This window comes from Xenopus laevis, chromosome 1L (assembly GCF_017654675.1).
Source record: "Xenopus laevis strain J_2021 chromosome 1L, Xenopus_laevis_v10.1, whole genome shotgun sequence".
In the NCBI taxonomy this organism is placed as follows: Eukaryota; Metazoa; Chordata; class Amphibia; order Anura; family Pipidae; genus Xenopus; species Xenopus laevis.
In genome coordinates this window covers 41,927,191-41,949,829 of record NC_054371.1, presented here as the reverse complement: position 1 = coordinate 41,949,829, position 22,639 = coordinate 41,927,191, and the positions used below count along the sequence as shown (strand labels likewise).

General features: G+C 38.6%; 1 protein-coding gene across 2 annotated transcripts in view; it reads right to left on the bottom strand.

Moving 5' to 3' along the window:
* The window catches only part of kit.L (KIT proto-oncogene receptor tyrosine kinase L homeolog), a 32,752-nt gene that overhangs the window by 9,156 nt on the left and 957 nt on the right, over positions 1-22,639 (bottom strand). For both annotated transcript variants that reach the window (XM_018253679.2, NM_001085579.1), the window contains 10 exon segments: positions 9,230-9,508; positions 8,466-8,741; positions 6,464-6,597; positions 3,289-3,448; positions 2,522-2,711; positions 1,931-2,046; positions 1,729-1,843; positions 1,385-1,569; positions 540-646; positions 318-444 (listed from right to left, as the gene is read on the bottom strand). In XM_018253679.2, the coding sequence (XP_018109168.1) occupies positions 318-444; positions 540-646; positions 1,385-1,569; positions 1,729-1,843; positions 1,931-2,046; positions 2,522-2,711; positions 3,289-3,448; positions 6,464-6,597; positions 8,466-8,741; positions 9,230-9,508 (1,689 nt within the window).

The following is a 22,639-nucleotide window of genomic DNA, read 5'->3' as shown; positions in this document are numbered from 1 at the left end:
GGTCAGTACATGTAATTCCCCAAATATCAACAGTACTTGGCATCTATAAAAACAAATAAGCCTTAATGCTAAATACTACTCAACCTGACCTTGCTGTAGTATAGTTTTTGGGTTGGTAGTGCCCAACACCATTGAATGCTTTCTCTCACATGTCAGACCCAAAAAGTCTGTTAATCTCTGGTGCAATTTAGGGCTCATCCAACCTATGCTTCCTGCTGAAACTCAGCAAACGGTGGCTTACACTAGCATTAATTATATAAAGTAAATCCACACTGGCTATGGTTGATTTAATAATGAACAAAGAACATTGAACTGACCAAAGCAGAGCCTGTCTCTGGGGAATTCCCATTTGTTATCATAAGGAAGCTGTGTGGGGTCAATATAAACATAGTTGTTTCCGTTGATTTCTTCCACAACCTTCCACTGTATTTCGTACTTTGGCTTCTGTAATTAAATAATGCAAACAGGTGTATCAATTCATGTCTGTAGATTTAAAGCCGAATCAAATGAAGGAAAGCAAAACTGAGTAATAACCATACCTGCAAATATTTATACATGAGGACAGCAACAGCAATGCACATTAATCCCGCCGCAGCTATAAATCCAATCAGCAACGGGGTAAACAGAGTGTGGGTACGAAGTTTCTCTATGGGGGAAAAGACGTAATTAGCACATTTCCAGTTAATGGAGTAATTCGTCTAAAAAATGTACTTTTACTAGTGTGAGAACTGAAGCAATAAAGCACGTTTAAAATTGCCCTGTATTTGTCACTGCTTGTGGCTTTCAGTTTATTTGCACTTTTGTTCTACATGTTTCCAGTTTAAAGTAGTATGTGTTTGATGTTTTTGAGTGATATTTTTTTTTATTCTAGGTTTTTGTTTTTTTATTCAGGATCTCCCATATTACAGTTTGTAACAATAACTGCTGAGCCTCAGAACATTACCTTTAATTTATATATATTTATATATATAAAATAAAATAAAACCCTTATCTAGGTCATTTTCAAGCTTAAAGATGATTCATATAAGATAAGAATATTCATATAAAATGTGGTTAACTGAAACACAATAGGGCTCTCTTACAAAGGGATAGATAGGCACGAGTGCAAGAAAGCACTTGCACCTAGCTCTTCCAAAAGTGAGATCTGTAAGGGATCTGCCATAAGCCTTGCATATCCCAGGGCTCCAAGCTTCTGCATTCTGAATGATAAACAGTATAAGCATGTGCCAAGGAACATCTATGTGACACCTGCCCCCCATATGCTGCTCAATGCAACCAGCACCTCAAACAGAGAAAGGTGCAATGAGTTGAGAATAACAAATGAGGCCTAATTTGTAACATTTTGAGTAGTTCCGACCAGATTCAAGTATTGTGTTGACAATACCTTTGATGGCAAAACTGAATACTGAGTAAGCGCTCTCCACCTCGTTGGACGCGACACACTGCACAGTGCCATTTTTCTTAAGATTATTGACGTCAATTGTACTTTCCACTACTATGCGCCCGAGGGATGAATTTTCTTGGATAAATTTTTCATTTACAGGTGAAAGCGGCGGATAGTCAGTGCATCTGAAGGAAAACATGAGTAAACATAAGTACAGTAGAGTACAATGAGATTCTCAAGTAATCTAAAAATTATATGCACACAGAAACCAAAAAACAGAGCAAAAAAGGCAGGGGTGGAGAGACATATAGGAACAACTCAATGAGTTAATGGATTTGATTTACCTTTGCTCACTTCCCGGGCAAAAATACCACTGAATAGCGGGAACAGGGAATCCCGTTGCTACACACTGTAACGTGCCTTCACTAGTTCTCTCAGCAATGAGGATTTCAGGCCTTGCTGCCGGAAAGAGAAAGAACAGTACGGCCGTTAGCCACTCAATAAAATGCAAATCTTTAATAAAGACGGATGAAAAAAAAAACTTACTTTTTACTTGGATATTGAAGCTGACAGAAGCATCATCATCAGAATTTGTGGTATAGAAGGTATAAACGCCTTTCTCTGTTCCTTTTAAGCGAATCAAATGCAGCTCACTAACGTACCTGTCACAGGGAAGAACAGTTGGTGGTTTAGTAATTAAAAACTCATTTGCCTGGGGGGGTATGCAAGTCAGGCTGGTCTAGGTGAACCCTTCTACTGCCTGCACAATCCTAAGCATTATTGTAAAAGAAAACAGGTAAAGTGTTGCCATAGAAGTGTTAATCAAACAGAGAAAAAGAATAGAGAAACAATGTGCTCGCCCAGGTGCATTCTGTTAATCACCTATTATTAACCCCCACTGCCAACATTTACACGTGTATTTTGCATGCAAATCATCAACTCCACAATGAATCAATGGTATGCGGCTACACGAGAGGTTATTGTAAGGTTACCAGATCACCTCTGTACATGACAACACATTACAATGACCTGGCAAAAGCTTAGGTTGAAATGAATGCAAGCCCAGAATTAGACATTCCCTGCCCCTAGGGGTGATCTGCAACGTTTAGATTATTGCTGCTGTTACAACTTTCTTACCTGTTGTTGCCTTCGTCTTTGGTCGCAACATAATGGTCTGAAGTATTTAGAAGTGTTTCATTGAAATAAGTCCAAACTCCGTCATCTGGATGGGGATATGCATCAATATAAACCTTAAGGACAAGGTTGTCTCCGGCATTAACACTGATTGTTGTGTTCTCCAGGACAGTCAGATTGACATATCCAACGTCTGGTGAGAGTGGAGAAAAATTCAATGCTGAAGTAGTCTTATATTATTCCTGCATAAGTTCCAATCTATGAGGCTAAGTGATATTGCATAAGCTTAACCCACCAACTGTGGCTATAAACATAGAAAATAGGGTGAAGTTATGTAGGTTGGATCACTAAGGTGGCAGCACTGCACTGACTGTAGCTGAAAGAAATAGAGCCCAAACTAATCATATCATTTGAAAATGTACCTAATGAGCTCATATATACAGAACCCATACTATCACACCCATGAGCCCAAAAGTGCTGCACTTTTCAGGGCAAATGTCTTATCTGCGACTTCCTTTTGCATTAAATCCATAGATGCAAAACCTCTCTGTTCTTTCTATAAATTATTTATAAATCATTTATAAATTAAACATACAAACTAGAATTTTTTTTCATAAGATGTCCAGAGTACAATATTATATCTAATGCAGGGTTGTGTAGCACTCCCCCAAGCAAGAGAAATATGGAAGGGCTAACACATGTTGAGCATGTGGACCAAAAGCATTAATTACAGGCTAATGTACATGAATATGTCACATCCAGAAGCATACCTATGACATCTAAGGTGAACGTGGCATTCACTTGGCCAATAGCGTTTTCTGCTTGACAGGTGAATGTTCTGGATTCACTGTAGGGAACACCATCGCTCTTCAGAGTCAAGTTATAACTGAAGACGTTGGATGATCGGAAATTGGCCTGTTTTGTAACCCCCTGTTAAAGAATGACAGATTAGAGCGTTTAATGAAGTATCTTGAACCTTACAGTTTTCCTTCTGCCTTGATAGAGGTGGGATAAAAGACTAATAACAGTAAAATAACAGTTAAATATATCTATCAGACATTTGCCATTTATTTCTGCACCCCTGCAAATTTGCCGCTATGAAGGGGTACGTGTACAAAATGCTCATATTCATTCTCTGATATTAAAGACCAAGCATTCCTGTTTTATTGGAATATTCTAACTGGAGGGAACTACATCACTATGTCATTATGGGCAAACAAAAGGAACATAATGAAACTGTCTATAGATGGGAAACTGTAAATGATGCTGCAGGGAATTCTATGCAAGGAAGGAAGGAAGAAAGGGCAAACTTTAGAGTGCGTAAATCGAAATGTGTATATTTTCATAACAGACAGAGTGAGAGGAAGTCAACAAATATTTATATCATTGGAAAAAGAGTGTGGTATGATAATACAGCACATAGAAGCATAAGAAACCCCTTTGGTCTAAGTGAGAGGTGACTAAACTCTGCCCATTCTTCACTGGGAATAAAATTCAACCAGTATGACACAAACATTATGGTGGAAAATGTTTTAAAAATTATTTTTTCTTCACAATGCTGCCAAAATTAATTGAGGAGTAGTCCTAAAGAATCAGTCTTTAATATATGGCGCCCTCGCTACTGCTGAACTACAACTTTTAGTGGCCTGAGGATTACTGTTGGCTTTCCCTGGGCTGCTGGGAGATGTAGTCCAACAACAGCAGGAGAGTCACAGGTTGCTCTAGAGCAGGGGTCCCCAACATTTTTTACCCGTGAGCCACATTCAACTGTAAAAAGAGTTGGGGAGCAACACAAGCATGAAAAAGTCCCTTGGGATGTAATGAATGTGGTTAGCTTTTTAGTAGCCCCTATGTGGACTGGCAACCTACAGGAGGCTCTGATTGGCACTATACTTAGTTTTTATACAATTAAAACTTGCTTCCAAGCCTGGGATTCAAAAATTAGCACCTGGTTTGAGCACACTGAGAGCAACATCCAAGGTGATTGAAGAGCAACATGTTGCTCACGAGATACTGGTTGGGGATCACTGCTCTAGAGCAAAGGCAGGTGCTTAGTGACCTGTGACCTGCACACCAAAAGGTTTTGTGATACAGTCTGCACGGCAAGAGGCTGCATTACCTTTAACCCTGACAGAAATACACAACCAGTGCTCCCTAACAACACATTCAGTGCAAGGAAACACAAGTTACCATGACGCAGTACACAGAACTTCATAGAAACAACCTTGCTTTCTGAAAACTGCATTCCCCTAAATGCTGGAACAGGGGAAAGGGAGGGACAGGACCCTAGGCAATGGGAGGCGGTCGTCTGTCAGTATAATAACTTAATAACATACCCGTGCCAAAGTAAAGAGCAACTTTTATTAAAGAAAATGATAAATATTTGACTGTGCCAAACTGATGAAATTGATGAATAATGACAAATATAGTTGTGGCGTTAAACCCCTGGAGAATAATTTAGTAGTTTTATTGTAGACATAGCAGCCATTGTGTGTGTGTACTAGTTCCCATGTGATAAAGTCATTTATGGGCAGGCACAACAGGGGAATGTAGAATTAATTTGCATGTAAATAAACGGTGGCGCTACCTGCGCACCCGGTGTGGGTTCAGCCCAGAGGTCTGACAACCACTGGTTTAGGGAATATGACAATGTCACCCTACAGACAGTGTAATGGTCACATGGATAAAGCTCACTTGAAACACCATACTCTACATTTGGGGCTCTCTCTGTCCTATTGACTATGAAAGTAAACTGGAATAATTTTGGTGGAACATATCCTGCACACAATAAAGCATTTCCCATAGTTAATGGTCTATTGAAGAGGAAATAAACAGGAGATAAACACTACGGGGCAGATTTACATATGGTCAAATATATAAGGTTAATTAACCCTCGATATTCGACTGCCGAATGTAAATCCTTTGACTTCAAATATCGAAGGATTTACAGCAATTAGTTCAATCAAATGAAAAAACGAACGATTCGAAGGATTTTAATCCATCGATCGAACCATTTTTCTACGACCAAAAAAACATAGGAAAGGACCTTCCCCATAGGCTAACATTGCACCTCGGTGGGTTTTAGGTGGCGAAGTAGGGGGTCGAAGTTTTTTTTTTTAAGAGACAGTACTTCGACTATCGAATGGTCGAATATTCGAACGATTTTTAGTTCGAAACGTTCGATTCGTAGTCGTAGTCGAAGTAGCCAATTCGATAGTCGAAGTAGAAAAAAACCCATTCGAAATTCGAAGTTTTTGTTATTCTATTCCTTCACTCGAGCAAAGTAAATGTGCCCCCACAGGTTTCCTAGATATCAGCCACCCCCTCTCTAAATATCTTATGGTTATTTAATATTGGCAGGGTGTGTGTTAATGTATAGTTTTCCAACGAAGGGCCTCTGTTCAAGATAAAAACCATACATAACAGAACACTTAAGAGCACAGGTTTTGTTTATGTTGTGGGTGATACCTATTTTATATCCTTCGTGATCGTATATCAGTGAAAAAGACAAATACATTCATGCGTACATTGTTTGCAAAGGTTGCCACACTATTTCCGCCATTCCCTTAAGGTGAACTGTAACATGTCATTTCCACAGCTCTTGACCATTTCGTTTCACCGCTTAGTCACAAGTGAAGCAGTCTCACAAACTGGTTTTATTACATGACCAAAAAACTGCCATTAATGTGAACAAACTGATGCCAAAATCTGCAAATATCTATTAGATTGTAAATGCGAATGGCACTCTAGTTCTATGTAATGTGAATGCTTGATGTACTGTATAGGTATACCCTTCTTTTGTCCAGTGCTCAGGAATACGTTACTGCTTTATATGTATATATACTATAATGTAATGTAATAATGTAAATATTAAATCTGTCAATCACTCAACAGAACAGAAAGTTACAATATTTTCATGGTTTTTAATGCCAACACTGTGCTTACCTCTTTGACATCCAACCACTGAGCTTTTACAGTACTAAAGACATCCAGTACTGCACAGGTGACTTCAAACGGTTCTCCAGTCTTGACAAGTTGTCTGGATTTGCTCAGAAATACAGTTGGTACTTTTTTGGGTACTGTAAACAAAAAATAAACAAATACATGAAATTTTGAAGGCCCTACGCTTGAGAACACCATCTCAGCTAAAGGTAGAAAATAATTATGATCAGATCAACCACCTAAGCCCAAACGGGGTAAAATCTGTTTGCTTGACAGCATAGGCACATGAAAAAGTTTTACAATGTTAGCTTTTGTTGAACTATGCTTCCCAATAATGATGCATGGTGCACGTTGTATCTTTAAATCAGTGGGAGAACTTTAAACTTATAACTGCATTGCCCAGGTGAATGTAGTCTCGTGTTGATCAGCTCGCCCCAATGTACCAACCCTACATTCTTTAACTGGTCAAATGTGTCCTCCCATGGGTGGAAAAAGAGGGCACGGGGGGGAGGGGTATGGCCCATCCATAACCAACATAACAATATAAACAAGTTGCCTTATTTTCTTTAAACACTTCTTTCTGATTCTGATTTAGGGCAAGATATATTGTGTTTTGTAAAGCATGCACTGTTACAATGAAAATGCAAATATTAATGTAGAACAATCATGGCAAAAAATAACTGCAGGATGGAACCATTATTAGCAAAGACATGTCTTTTTCAGTACATTCCATAAAGCTTTTTGTCCAAAGGGGGGGACAGAATAATTTTTAAAGCAGCCCTAAGAATTGATTTAGCTTCATTATGAATGAAGACATATTGTTTGCTTATTAAATTCAATGTTTTGACAAGAGAATTAGATCCAGCCTCATTTGCAGTTATCTACCCACAGAAAGATAGAGGCTACTCCATCTGCCTGTTACAAGTGGGGGTAGATAGAGTTGTACTCCTGGGAGGAATTTGGCATCATTAGTGCCGGGGGTCGTGTGTTAATGGATAAGGCACTGCTACAGCTGGAGCTAAAATCATGACTTCATTTAGTGGAGTGAAAGAAAAGTAATTTTCTCCGTGCCTTGGGAAAAGCACTGCTCATTACTGTTCGAGGCATGTTGGATATGACATGCTTTAAAAGACTTACCATGCTTGCCATTTAGTGAGCAGAAACATTTTTACGTTTTGTCAACAGCTCTATTTAAATACTGGAGGAGCCACTTGACATTATGCTGGATCGTAACTGAATAAAACATGCCAAAAAATTGCACGGTGGCCAGACGATCTGACCTATATACTTGCACCCCAGATATCAGTTGGAACATTAATCGGCAGGTTTAAAAATGCCAGTTTTTAAAGCACCATAACTGCCCCAGCTTTTCTTCACCTCTTACAGTTTTGATCACTTGGACTTTTGTCTTAAACAAACAAAATAACAGAAAGGTGTCCCCATCGTGTATGGCTGCTCGCATGGTATCGGTCAATTTGTCAGTTGGATGGCCACCTGGAGGCCCAAGGGTTGAATGTGACCCGTCAAAAATTTTTTAAGGCCAACAGTCTGATCGAGGGTTAAATATACTTTATTATACTACATCATCATTTCCAAGTAATCTGAACCTCGAATATGCTCTAATAGACATAATCAGCCCATGACATGTAATAAGTTGGACAGCCTGCCTTAGAGGATGTGCCAGAGTAAAGCTGCCTTTAGTGGCATCAAGTTCATATTATAAACATCTGGTGGACAGCACCAAATCTTTAATCATATCATTCAAGGCAATGTGGCAAGCCACTCATTTTCTTTTGCGCTACTTGATAGCTCAGTATTTTTTGCCCTTATTTACAAACTTAATCAAACACAGATAAAAGAGGCACAATGCATTGGTAAATGCATCTTAAGTGTGTTCTGAGCACCTTCATAATGTACACAACATGCAAACCCCTTTTGGCGACTCCTCCATAGCCATAAAAAAATACTACATAAAAGACAATATAAGATTTTGTATCTCAATCACCTGGCTTTACATGAATAGAGAATGTGCTGCTTTTCTTCACTGTCCCACTTTTATTTCCAGAACATACATAGCAACCATCAAAGGCCAGTTGCACTGTTTTGATAGTGATCCCAGCCTCGATGTCTGTTGTGAAGGTAAAATTCTCTTGCAAAGGAGAACCATCACACTTCTCTATAGCAATATCCATGTCTGGATCAGTAGGAAAACACATGCCAACTGTGTCAGCTCCTTCTGTTACATCGATAAACGGGATATCAAGAAAAGGCCTTGCAGGATCTGAAATAAGCACAAAAGTTTGTTTTAAAATGCATTGGCCCAGGTCCATGATATATGAATGAATATACTGCTAGCAGATCAAATATTGTGGCACATGCAAAATTGTCTCTATAGGAAAATGAATGCCATCAGACCTTGTTCCCTATAAATGCCTAATTTTATATATGTTTTTTTGTGGTTTAACCTCCATCGATGGAAGTTAGTCCAAATTTTACTGTACAAAGTCTTGTAGAACAGTTTGGCATAAAGGGGGCAGAATTACCCTGCTCTTCAATATGACATTATTGAAAGTGAACTCATAATTGTATGGGTTGACTTTGTCATACTTCAAATAATTACATATAATGGGTAAATCAGTTGTGAACTATTCTGCTGAAGTAGAGTGTATGTTACCAAAAAATAATATATGCATACAGTTTATCTGTTCCTTATAATAAACATAAATCAAGTGGTTTGATCTTTGACATGGAACCCAATGAATGACTTACCCTTCACAAAGAGAGAGACTGAGGTATTTTCTTGCGTCTCTGTATTTGTGCATATATATCTTCCAATGTGCCTGAGATCTGCTTTAATAATGACGAAGAACTGATCAGTTTCACTATTGTTAAGTGGACGGCTTTTTAAATCTCGTGGTTTCTTCATAAGGCCTGACTTCTGAAAAGCCAATGTTACTAAATGAGCATCTCTGCATTCCAACGAAACCTTATCACCAACATTCACAGTGACTCTGTCTTCCCCGTCATTAATTTTAGGAACTGCATCCCCTAGAGAAAAAAATGAAACAGAAAAAAGAACATATGATTTCGTAGTCCAACGAGTTAATTAGAAAATTATGAGTACAGTATAGAAAATTGCCTGCTGGTGTTGGTCAAGGCATTGCTGGAGGAATTATGAAAGAACCCATTTTGATGGACGTATACAATGAGCTATTCATTGCTTTTACAAGTGAATCGCCACATTTGGGAAAATTAAATTGAGTTTTACAGAATAATTTCACAGAACATTTTTGAAAAGTTACATAAATACATTTCTTTACAGGGAAGACACAAATAGGGGGTAGAGACATACTCTGAAGTGTTGACTTAATGCCCTCTGCCTGAAGTTGTTTAGTTCAAAGAATTTGTTGGTCACTGTCATTGTTAATGCTTAACTGCTGTTGGCTCAGTTTTTGTAGCTAAATTATTTGATAGGTCAGGACCCTAAAGTAGTCTTCTATTTTTTACCATGAGCCCTGTGTTACAGTATATCCTTTCATTACTTGAAGAAAGAGTTTCAACACATTTCCCTGATTTTACATTTTCCCGAATTGTACATGATTTTTTCCTGGTCCCTAAAAAGACGTAAAATGGTGGTTCTACTGTATAACAAAGAAACAAAATAAAATACATTATATTTTTTAAAGACCTATTTCTTTTTAAAAAAAAGTTATTTCGTTTCTATTGACCGGGGATTAAAAATGAGTGTGGACCTGGAAATCACATTTTTGTATCTTGTAGTTCACGGCTAATTTACTAACAGCTGGTCAGCCTTCATGTTTCTAAGATCAGTATTCCTTGGTGTCCAAATGTCACAGAAAAAAAGGTTTCAGAATGTAGAAAACTTCCAAAGGTCGCATGGCTCAAGAGTGAAAGATAAATATTGCCAAGAGACAAAGAGCAGACACATATGGATTCTTGGATGTGACAGACACTAATCCTATCTGGTTACGTACTCTGACCATTTCAGTCATCCTCTTACAACTTACATGTAACATATTTTAAGGGGCAGAGTAAATTATAAGAGAGAGAGAGAGAGAAAAGAGACAGATAGTAGAGAGCAGGGTATTAAGTAAAATTCACCTATACACTACGCTCAAGATTTGGTTTGATGGGGGACTTCATTGTGACTGCCATTAACACTGCTTTGGTTCCCCCTGGTTTCTGCCAACAGAAGAGCTGGCAGAGACATCCACAGCAGTGGCCTGGAAGGGCTTACATACTGATATGCCTCCTTCCAACCTAAGCAAACATTTAATAGGAGGTGCTTGTCTTACAGAGCTTGGGAAAATCTACTTGTGTTCAGGCAAAAGTCAGTTGCATAAAGGTAAATACTTAAAACACTTGGTGGTGGTGGTGGTGCATTCCTGTTCATTCCAATGGAAGGATTGTAAACAAATTGCAAACTTTATTAAAAAAAAATGCATTGTAACATATATCATAAAAAATTTTTTTTAGGAGTCCATTTCTGCTTCTTGGTGTCTGCACATCTAAAACATTTCAGGCATTCACATACAAAAAAAAAAGATTATATAAAACACATAAAGTGCTTTGCACTAGCCTCTTGGTAGGGATAAAAGAGAGAGAGTACATAAGACTTCTAAGCAAAGGGCTATATGTGACCACAGTTAAGGACAGATAAGACTTGTCTTTTAACTACAGGCTAAGTGTGAAGGACATTTTTCTCTGGGTTTATAGTTAATATATGGTTTACTTTCACAGCCCTTCTAATAATAAAATAAGTTGTATTTCTCAATCATATACATTTTATGAAAGCTGCACAGCTATAGTAGGAAAGTCCAAGCCTACGTCACAGCACTATTTAATTTTGTACTCAGTCAACAAAAGAGGTTATAAGACCTAACAAGTGTCATGTACAGACAACACAAAAAACATCCCTTTTACCTGCCTTTGTATCGTTTCAGTCCATTGCACTCATTCAGTGTTTCTAGAATGCATTGACAATGGACTTTAAAACCCTGCAAGACCTGTAAGGCAGTGTCATTCCCCTCGTGGGTCTGGCATGTTGCCTGCTCAGTAAACGGCCCCAGAACAATGGAGGATGTACAGTGGATATATATTTGCCTGTTTCCAGTTTCAGAACTTGAGAGGAAGAGGCAAGCACAATTAAACAGTCAATTAAGTGTAAACGCGACTAACTAGAAATGCAAATTAAACACGCAAACGTATTGTGAATCATTTAAAGGGGAAACAAATAATAAAAGTGGTGACTCTCTATGCTATTTTGATAAATAATCCTACATATTACTGTATTACTGTAGATAGTAATAGAGTAAAATTAAAGTGTTTTAAGGTAATGAAAATAAAATGTTGTGTTGCCCTGCTCAGGTACAACTGGTGTGTTTGCTTCAGAAACACTACTATAGTTCATATAAACAAGCTGCTGTGTAGCAATGGCACAGGTTTAATAGTAGATAACACCAGAGCTTATCTGCTTTATAACCTGACTCTTTTCTACTTTGAATGGCCATTGCTACACAGCAGCTTATTTATATAAGAATAGTAGTGATTCTGAAGCAAACACAGCAGTTTTACCAGTGCAGGGCAACACTACATTATATTTTTATTACTTACTTATTTTTAATGTTACGGTTCCTTTAACCTGTTCTATTGATGCCCTCCCTCAGTAGTTTTACCTCAATAGATTTTTATATAAAACGGAAAATCACATTTTTAATTGAAATGCTTTTATACAGTTGAATTAGCCATACAAGGAATACAAGAAAAAGAAAAACAATTTGCCCTAGTTTTCAGGGCTTGCTTTAATTGTTGAGTACTCGTAACACAGAATAAAGCAGAAACGCAGCGGGTCTGTCTGAAACACGGCAGCTGCGGAGAGATTAGCAAACTTCATATCAGTTTCAACACAGATACATTTCTTTACACAGTTGGGAAAAATCACACCAACTAGTTTGATAGAACTAAAAAAACATGTTTGTATGTTTGTAATGCAGATTTACTGAAGCTCTGTGTCTTTTACTCCTCATGAAAATATTAAACTCAACACTGAAAAGCTGAAAAACTATACACTGTAAAATTTCTCATACTTCTGAAAAGTCACACACTCAACAGGTGTTTTAAACCCGTAATAACCATTAGTGTTTATTGTAATGTAATCTGATCCGAAGCATCAGGCCCCTTAATGGCATATCTCAATCCAAAATCCGTTGTTAAAATAATCTCCAAAATATCCAGTTACTCATAATTCTCTTTGTGTTGAAAAAAAAATTCACTCTGGGGGGTCCGCTCATGTTTTTGATTTTTCATTCTTGTCCTGACTTTTATGTCATAAACATCTCTTTGCTTTAGAGGGGTGGCTACACAATAAAATACAACCATAGACAGCATAAACTGGGATAACAACAAAAGTAGGGCAAACAACATGATTTTATGAACACAGTGTCCTGGTAAACACTTATTAGTAGCACAATTTGCTTTTGTATAACGGAATAAGATCCTAGGACAGGGCTTCTTAATTTTTTTTTTGAGGACACCCTTGGGACCCATAAAACTGTTTTAAACCAAGTCACTAGGTTGTAGCACAGGATTCTACGGAACCATGCTGTTCTCTCTGTGACCATCCATAAATAAGCAGTGTAAATGAGCCACCAGTAAACTTTTTTAACAATGCCCCCTTTTTGGTTTGTGTTGCAAAGTTTGACAAATGAGTTCAATTATGACATTTATTTCAAACCTATAGGCGTATATGACTTGAATGTTGTATATTAAACAGACAGAATGTAATCAGTGTAAAGTTGGGTTAGCTTTATTCTCCAACACACACAAATGACTAAAGTCTGCCAAGCATGGATGTACTCTAATATAAGTAATACCCTATGCATTAGTACCGGTGGCAACACAACAGCCTGCTAGTGTGCATCTATTTCATGATGAGTGTCATTAGAACATCTTCTGTATTGATGAGCAGAGCAGAAGTAAATAGCTTTCTACCACTTCAACAAATGCCAAGAGGAAAAGAAAATCAATCGTCTAAAGGACACTGGATTTGGAGAATAATTCAGCATGTCTTTCTATCACGTAAGTATAGGCATAGTGGCAACATTACAAGAGGGTTTACAAGGGATGTGTTATAATATATCAGTTAATCAATACCTAGCAACAGGCACATCTGCTTGGCTGGTTATTCATCAATTACAGCCCTAGATGAGTATGTGGTTAGGATGATATAAGGATAATAATGATAGTCAACAGCAAGGCAAACATTAAAGGGTTCAATTTTTACAGCAGTGCTGCTCTACACACAAACTGTCCCATATAAGTAGTAGAGAATAACATTCACTTATGGACAAACACAGAAACATCATTGTGATCATATATATAGGAGAAGAATATAAAGTAATATGAATGTCTCTAAGGAATTATGTGACTAAAGGCTCTAAGGTTTATATACGTCATGGAACTGAAGTTGGAATTCTGTAGGGGATATAAATGCACTCAACATAGGGCATACTGCTTTTATATCACTGATTTCCAAACTATGGGTCTGACCCCCATGGGGGGACGTGGTGGTCTTAGCCTGACATCCAGTTGGGATAACAACTGGGGAGAATGGCCATTTGCTCCTCCAGATACACCTGAAAGCCCAGCTTAAAAGTCAATTAAGGAGATATTTGGGCTGAATATGTATTTGCTGTCCTAGATATACTTAAAAGTAAGACTAATGACAGATAAACTGATAGAGCTTGAACTGAAAGAGCTTGGCAATCATTGCTTGATTGATTCAAGGTAGTGACTTGAAGACTTCTCATACCCTTATATTACATTATGGGTACATCATCTGTAGACAGTTATGTTCCGGTTAATGTTAACTCTATTAGCCATGCTGCAACATGAAGAACAAAACTGCTTGGTGAAATCTTAAAAAGTGATACTGACACTAAAAAACTACTTTTTAAAATATGAATGTACATTAAAAGTTACCTATAGGTCATGTTGATAGTTTTTTGCCGAGAGGTTTGTTCATGTAAGTTATTGTTAGTTGAAGTTTCTAAACCTGACTGTTTTGCCAACCTGACTGTCCCATCTCAGCCTGTCAGTAGCTTTCAAAGGCAATAATATGATAGATGTAAAAAAGAGTTTAATTTCTGGTGTCAGTATCACTTTAAAAGGAGTATTGGTGAATCCCTGAGGAGTGTTGAACTTGATTCTGCCCCATTATCTCTCTGTTAATATAATGCCATAAGTGTTACTGATGTTTGAAGTCTGCCACACATCCATCTTCCTGTCAAATGAAAGGATTTACCTCTCATAATTGCTTTGCTCACCTGGTCCTGTCAGCATCAAAGGCACAACAACAAGAACAACAAAGAGACTCAACCAAAAAAACTGCAGCCCACAACCTCATAGTAGGGACATGACTGCAATATGTTAAAAAACAAACGTGTAACCTGTGAAACAAAAGCAAACACCATTTTCTACTTTGTTAATTTAATAAAAGTGGTAGAGGTTGTTCCAGCCCTAGTAACCCATAGCAACTAATCAGATGTATGATTTTATACAGGTGACCAGGTAATGCTACCTGGTTATTGACTGCTGTTGTTTACTAAACCCAATGCTAAGTTTAATACAAGTAAAGTTTCTTTTAACTACAACAAGTGGCAGCAGTGGTCAAAAAGCCATTTAAAACCATAAACCAATCTCTGCCTCAGCAAAGAGAAGAAAAACATTAGTAAACAAGCATGTGAGCGACACACATCATTAAAGTGCAAAGAGAACATTACTCTGTGTTTGCTGTGTTTATTTGCTAAGGAACACTGATAAAGATTCTGTTTACACACACAAAATGTGATTTTCTTTTTTTACAACTCGCTAATTCTATTTATATTAGAAAACAAAGCATGGTTTCTAATCATTAGAGTAATAATAAAGATGAGAACTGAGAGCAGAAAAAGCATACGTCTTTAGCCTAGGGCCAGATGATAGGCTGGGCTTCCAGGTGTATCTAGGACAACAAAAAAAGCAAAAAGAGCTAGCCACACCACTTGGGAACCACTAAGTGTCAGGCCACACAGGGCGTTTTGGGGAGATTTGGTTGCCTGGCAACTTATCGCCCGTGAGGCAATTTCGGAAAACGAATCGCCGCGTGTGATATGCGCCAGCATTTTTTCCATTTTAGCCGGCGCAGATTCAGGGAAGGCGTTTGGGGAGATTGGTTGCCGCAAAAACGAGCCGATTAGTCACCAGGCGACCAAATCTCCCCAAATCCCCCTATGTGGACTAACCCTTAGACCAGTGATGCCCAACCAGTAGCTCGTGAGCAACATGTTGCTCTCCCACCCCTTGGATGTTGCTCTCAGTGACCTCAAAGCAGGAGCTTATTTTTGAATTCCAGGCTTGGAAACAAGTTTTAATTGCATAAAAACTAAGTATACTGGCAATTAGAGTCTCCTAAGTATCCTGCCAGTTGTTCACTCATGAACCAAAGCTTCTGCATTCTCTTTATCACACACAACAAAGGCAGCTGAGCTTATCTGTAAAGCCACATTGGGCTTGGGTTACTCATTCCTGTAGGACACACCTGAAGATGTGCTCAGACTTTTGAAAATGACCAACCTTGAATACCGAATATAGCAACTCTACTTCTTTCAAAGGTTTTTTTATAGAACAGTGTGTAACCTGTAAGAATATTTTTTCTCACAGCAGGCAGATTTTTGACATGCAAAATACTATTGCTTGCACAGAACAAAAAGGAAAACACAAACACAAAGCAAAGAAAGCACATTGGCAAACACAAGCCAGTGTCACTGAAGCCACTCTGTCAAATACAGAAATACGTAGATATGACCATAGTTATTCAAATCAGAAAATAGAATATTGCATACCTGTGTGTTTGAATAGATTCAATGCTCTGTAGAGGCTTATTTACCTATTAGCGCAAATGAAAACAGTTCCCACAGTGGTCACATTAACATGTAAAGTAATGCCTATTACTATACATACAAATAAACTGCTTGCGATTTCAGCTTTGCTTGGGGTGAAAAATATACTGTAACAAAAATTTCAATAAAACATATTGAAATGGGTGGGTTACATGATCCATATTAATACAGTGAATTTTAATTTTGCAACAAAACATTATAATTAAAGTGCCATAGGTAATTAATTCTGTATCTTCGGGTTCCAATGCAGAATCCCAGACTCAGGATGGTTCCATTAAATAAATTTGAACAGAAACTGTTGATATCTGCATGGTCCAACAAGATGATACCCACATATGATGATACAAGTTTAGAAATAGAACATATTAGGCTTATAGAATATGGGGCTCATTTACTGACACCAGGCAAACTGGCACCTGGGGGTGTAACTATGTAACCTATTGTAATAATATTTTTCTTTATTGTTGGCTGAATAGATCTGACATCTAATTGGTGCATTGTTAATGCCCAGGTTAGTTAATGAGCCCCAGATTTAGGAGCCCTAACAAACAGCTTCCATTATATTCTATGGAATGGTACTAACAGAGAGTAAAGGGATTCATGTTGGCCTTAAAGTGGCTCATATCTGAAGTACAAGTTTATCCGATTCCTATAACAATTACGGTAAATTTAACATTCCAGAAAAGGATGCCCAATTAAACCAAATGAAAGACATTTCCCTCATAATGAGCTTAAGTACTAATTTAGTAGAGAGGGGAGGAAAGCCTCTGCAGGATGTTATGAATGCTTCACTTCCCGATATCTCTTCTAGAAGGAAACTGGTCAAGTTCCGTATAAATGCCCCTTCCCGAAAAAAAAATTAAACTTGAATGTTAAAAGCAGAGAAAGTGATTTTCAGGCGGCTATATATTTTTTTCAATTAGACTTCGCCTCCAAGTCTTTAAAGGGGAATTCCAGCTTCCAAACCAAAATTTGATAAAGAGGTCAACATAACACAGAAACCCCTGCTATACCCATCACAGTTACCTGTTTCTTCAAAAAGTATAAATAAATGCCATTTTCTGTGCTGCAACCCAGCTGTTTAACAGTTCTCTTTCTGCATCATTTGAAATCCTGGCAGGGAAGGAGGGACTAAACACTGATGTTACAAATTGTAACAACTTCTCCACAGTTTACAGACAGCATGCAGGAACTGCATAACCCAAAATGCATTGCACTGTGATGTTCCTTTCCTTATTGAAATCACGTGTGCAGGGAATTGTGGGGTTTGGAGGATGCAGTCTAAGGACAGCTGGCTGTTGATACAAAGTAACAGTAGCGGCCAGCTCAGCAAAGTAGTCAGACAGATCAGCAGAAGAGCAGGGGGCTAGGCTTAGGGAAATGTCAGAAGAGATGGGTAGTCTCATGTAATCAGTTTCAAAGCAAAACAATCCTATAGCGGAAACACAAGAATGTATGGTGTGGGGGCACGTGTCCCAGATAGCTAGGAAACCAGCTAGCCACGGCTCAACCACACAGGCAGGAAATGACTGCGCTTTCCCTTCTCATCAAACCTGCAGCTCAAATTCCCACCAATCACATGAAAGAGAGGCATGACAAATCCCTGCTAATGTACTGGGTTGGGGGGAGACCACTCTTTTTGTCAGCACATCAATTACTCACTATACACATAAGGTACAAGTATATACTTTTATGAGGCATTCATAATTCATCACAGGGATCAAATCAACAAAATCACAGGATAAGATTACACAACAGAAGCCGTTACATGGGCCCCTTCACTATACTTGATAAGGTCCCTTTTGTAAAACAATGGATTTGGGGAAAACATTCAAAAGGCTACAAAACAACTGTTTCCTCAGAACAAACAGGGGAAATATAAGATGTCATTAGAATGTGTACAAACAATCTCGGCCACGTGGTAATACACAAGTGGACACCTGCATGAACCAACAGAGGATGCACCAAACTCTGACTTCCAGCTGAGGCCGGAACTCCCAGCATCCCATGAGTGCAGCTGGGTGTCTGATCCAATAGTTTCCATTCATGCTCCAAAAAAACATACAGACAGTTTAAATGGCTCAGGTATAGTAGGAAGAGATGGTGCTTATAGTAACAGTGGGATAATAGTCGCTGGGAAGGGACTGCCCACAGCAGGTATAATAGGGAGAGATGGTGCCTATAGTAACAGTGGGGATAATGGTATCTGGGAAGGGACTGTGGATGTGGGATAGCAGGTTTAGTAGGGAGAGGTGGTGGCTACAGCAGCAGTGGAGATAACTGTGGCTATGGGATACTAGTACTTTTATAGCTGTGTTGTAGAATTTACAATATCTGGCAGTTAAAGGGTTGAACAAATACTGCACTGATTTAACTTTAAACTGTGCATACTTGTTTTTTTTGCAAGAATAAGCTCATGTACTCTAACTAGTGTTTGTCTACTCCTTAGCATTTACTACATTATAAACCTTGCCTATGTTAATTTTTTGTACAATCATGAGCCATAAATCCATTTCGCACCCTGATACTGGATATAAAGGAGCTATATATATTCTTTAAACAATTAAAAATGTATAACAATTAAAATGTATAATAAAGTGTGCATCTGATATAACCACAAGAGATCAGCTTAATTCAAGCTCTTAAACAGCCCTCTTCATAACAAGCAGTAATTTAAGCCATTAAATGTAAATGCCTTAAGCATCAACAGTAAGCAATCAATAAACCATAAAACAGTCGGAAGTTCTTAGCAGGTATCTAGCAGAGTGCTGGTCTATTAGCAGTTAAATAATAAAACTTTTCTCATTTACTCCCTGACCCCAATTTTAGTTAAGAATGATAAGCGGTCTCTGCAATGCACACACAAACAAAATCCTCCTTCTTGATTACTACTACTTGTATAATGCTGCATTGTACTGAACCAACTAGTTCCAGTTAAGAATTTGTTGATAAGAGGAAAGATTAAACAACACATTCTTCCTACAGGTATGGGATGCCAGGGAGCTGGTGTTTTCCATATAATGGATCTTTCTAATTTGTATTTTCATACCTTAAGGCAGGGGTCAGCAATCTTTACTATCAAAAGAGCCATTTTGCCCCTCTCCCACTAAAGAAAAATAGTCTGGAGCCACAAAACATAACACAGCTTATAAACTTTTTTAACCTTTTTTTAATTTTAACTGTTACAATAACAGAATACAACAAATAGAAGTGCATTGTGTATATGCAGGGCTACTTTGAAATAAATTAAACACTGAATAGCCCTATTAAATGTTAGTGTTCTCATCTATTTAATGTGACTTCTGTTTCTGAAGCTCCATGCTGATCTTCCTTCTCTTGTCTCGAGTGTGTGACCGCTGTAAGGACCATGATGAATCATCTTGCTGCGGCTCGGTCTTGCCTGTCACTCCTGGGACGTCTATACAGCCCTTGTCCCGGCTGGCGAATGCCTGAGAGTGCTTACCGCGGTCCCACACTCCAGAAGCCACCAGCAGGTGCGAGGGCTGTAAATACAACCTGACAGGCAAAGCCGCAAGACTGAGCCGCAGCAAGTAGGATGAAGAGCCGCATGCGGCTCTAGAGCCACAGGTTCCCTACCCCTGCCTTAAGGCTACTAGAAAATAATGTAAACAATAAAAAATCCAATAGGCTGGTTTTGCCTCTAATAAAGATTAATTATATCTTAGTTTGGTCCAACTACCAGGTAAGGTTTTATTATTACAGAGAAAGGAATTTGGATTATCTGGATAAAATGGAGTCTAAGAGAGATGGCCTTTCCTTAATTTGGAGCTTTCTGGATAACCGGTTTCTGGATAACAGATCCTATACCTGTACTATATAACCAAATTAAAACTGTTCTAGATTTGTGCAAAGAGATCCTATACATAACTCGGCACTACTTAAATAACCTCACTGTTATATTTTAGAAAATTAAAGGAAATGGAAAGCCAAAGAGTTACCAATAAGTCATCCATGACAGCTTTGGCTGCCACCCCCTGTACAGTTTTTAAATCCCGCTCGGCTATTGCTTTTATTATCTGGTACTGAATTGTAGAGCCGCCATCTATGATGGCTTGGTACAACAGAGGTCTGCTGTCCTGGAATGCACATAAGGTGCACTGGTGGTTATTTTTCATTTAAATATGATGTCTATTAGAGCCCCTATTTCATACTGAGCGACAATCCTCTACTAGAGCAGCAGTCTCCAATCGGAATTAGTATTTTAGCAAAATAGCACTCCATTTTAAAAATTACATTTTACATAATTTTCTTGCAAAACTTTATTAGTATAACTGCACAGAGGCCATGCAAACCAGGAAAATAAACCCATGTCCATAATTCTCATGAATTCAAAATGCAAAGTCCTGCTTACAGATCACCTTCCATGTGTTTATAATAGTGAATACTGTAGTACTATGTCAGGCTCACAGGTACGTCTCTTTCAGCACACTTATATTTTTACACATGGATAAGAGAGGAGATTTGAAGAGCAAAAACATTTAGCCCATATCACGTTTATTGATTTTTTTTCTTTTAGGGTCAGGGCATACAGGCAGATTCTGGGAGATTAGACGCCCGGCGACAAATCTCCTCTTCTTCAGGGTGACTAATCTCCCCGAAGTGCCTCCCCTGCCTTCCCGCAAGCTAAAATGTAAATCGCCAGCAGGATAGCACTCGGTACGATTCGTTTTCCGAAGTCGCCCGAAGTTTCCTCATGAGGCAACTTCGGGCGACTTCAGAAAACGAATCGCGCCCAGTGCCATCCCGCCGGCGTTTTTCATTTTAGCCGGTGCGAAGGCAGTTCGGGGAGATTAGTTGCCCTGAAGAAGAGGAGATTTGCCGCCGGGCGACTAATCTCCCAGAATCTGCCTGTGTGCCCTGACCCTTAGGAGGGGAAAGGTCTAATGTTAAACAAGAGGAGACCCACGGACAATGCAGGAGAGTTAGGGGCCATAACTGATAAAGGAAACTACATATGTCAGGGATGACTAACCTCTTGCCCTGCATCTAGAAGAGTTGTTATGGAACCTCTAGCAAAACTACACCCTACATAGCCCCTAACATTCAACAACATATTTGATTGCAGCAAGCATTTTAATTTCTTCAATGTATTGGGCACTGGGGCTGGAGTTGCATGAAATACAGTCACATACTGGCTGCCAACTCAGGTCACCTTGCTGCTTATTGACCAGCCCCACCAGTAATGTTTTATACCAATGTTATTAATAGGGGAAAATGTTAGCAGAGATAGGAAGGCCAGCATTTTTTCCAGAAAAGGTGACTTATCTATCTACCTATGTATAGCAATGTTAAGGGCCACAGATTATTTCTCCCAAAACTGTGATTTTGGGTCACTTGCCTGCTGCCAAGAAGAGCTCTTTTAGCATACTGGTACAGTCTCTGTATGTGCTTCTATCCACTGAATGGGGTCTGTTTCCAAAACAAGTTTACAAGTGCTTCTAATGCTTGGGCAATCATGCTTGATTTATATAAGCACCCCAGATGAACAGGGACACAAACTAGTTTTTCTGTATATGGAGGAGGTTAAGTTTAAGGATTGTTGCAGTTCTCCCAAAACTGGGGGGTAAATCTATATCATTTTGCCATATTTCATACAAAGTTCCCTAAGTGAGGGGTTGGGGAAACACTTCAGCCCAACAAATTGGACAACTGCTGCAGACTGTACCGATTTCTGTACAGCCATGAACTATGCATTAGTATTTAATTTTTAAGTTAGCCATGCAGAATATGTATTTAATATATGTTTGTTTGTGCACCACTAATTGCAAATACCATGTGCAGAATTACACTGTGAAAATGCTGTACATATATTGATTATAACCAGTTATTTCAAAATTGGAAATGGATACAAACAGGTTTTGCACCAGCAAAACCAGTACCCCCCACTAGATCCCTGCAAAGGACCAATAGAGAGGCTTGTTTTGTTGAACACTGTCTCATATCTTGTGTCCTGTATCCCTAACAACACAATCAGGGCACTTATTTTCAACAGCAGCACAAAAGACCGGGTTTAGGTTTCACCAAAGTCTTCTTTCACTTCCACGGCAACCAAAATACTGCAGAACAACAATAAAATTCACTATCCGTCCGACCTACTTGATGTCTGTATGACCTGTATTAGCAGAATGTGCAAAATAACAGCAATTTCTTATGTTGACAACATTAGTTGACGGCTCAGCATAAAAAGGAATAACAGACT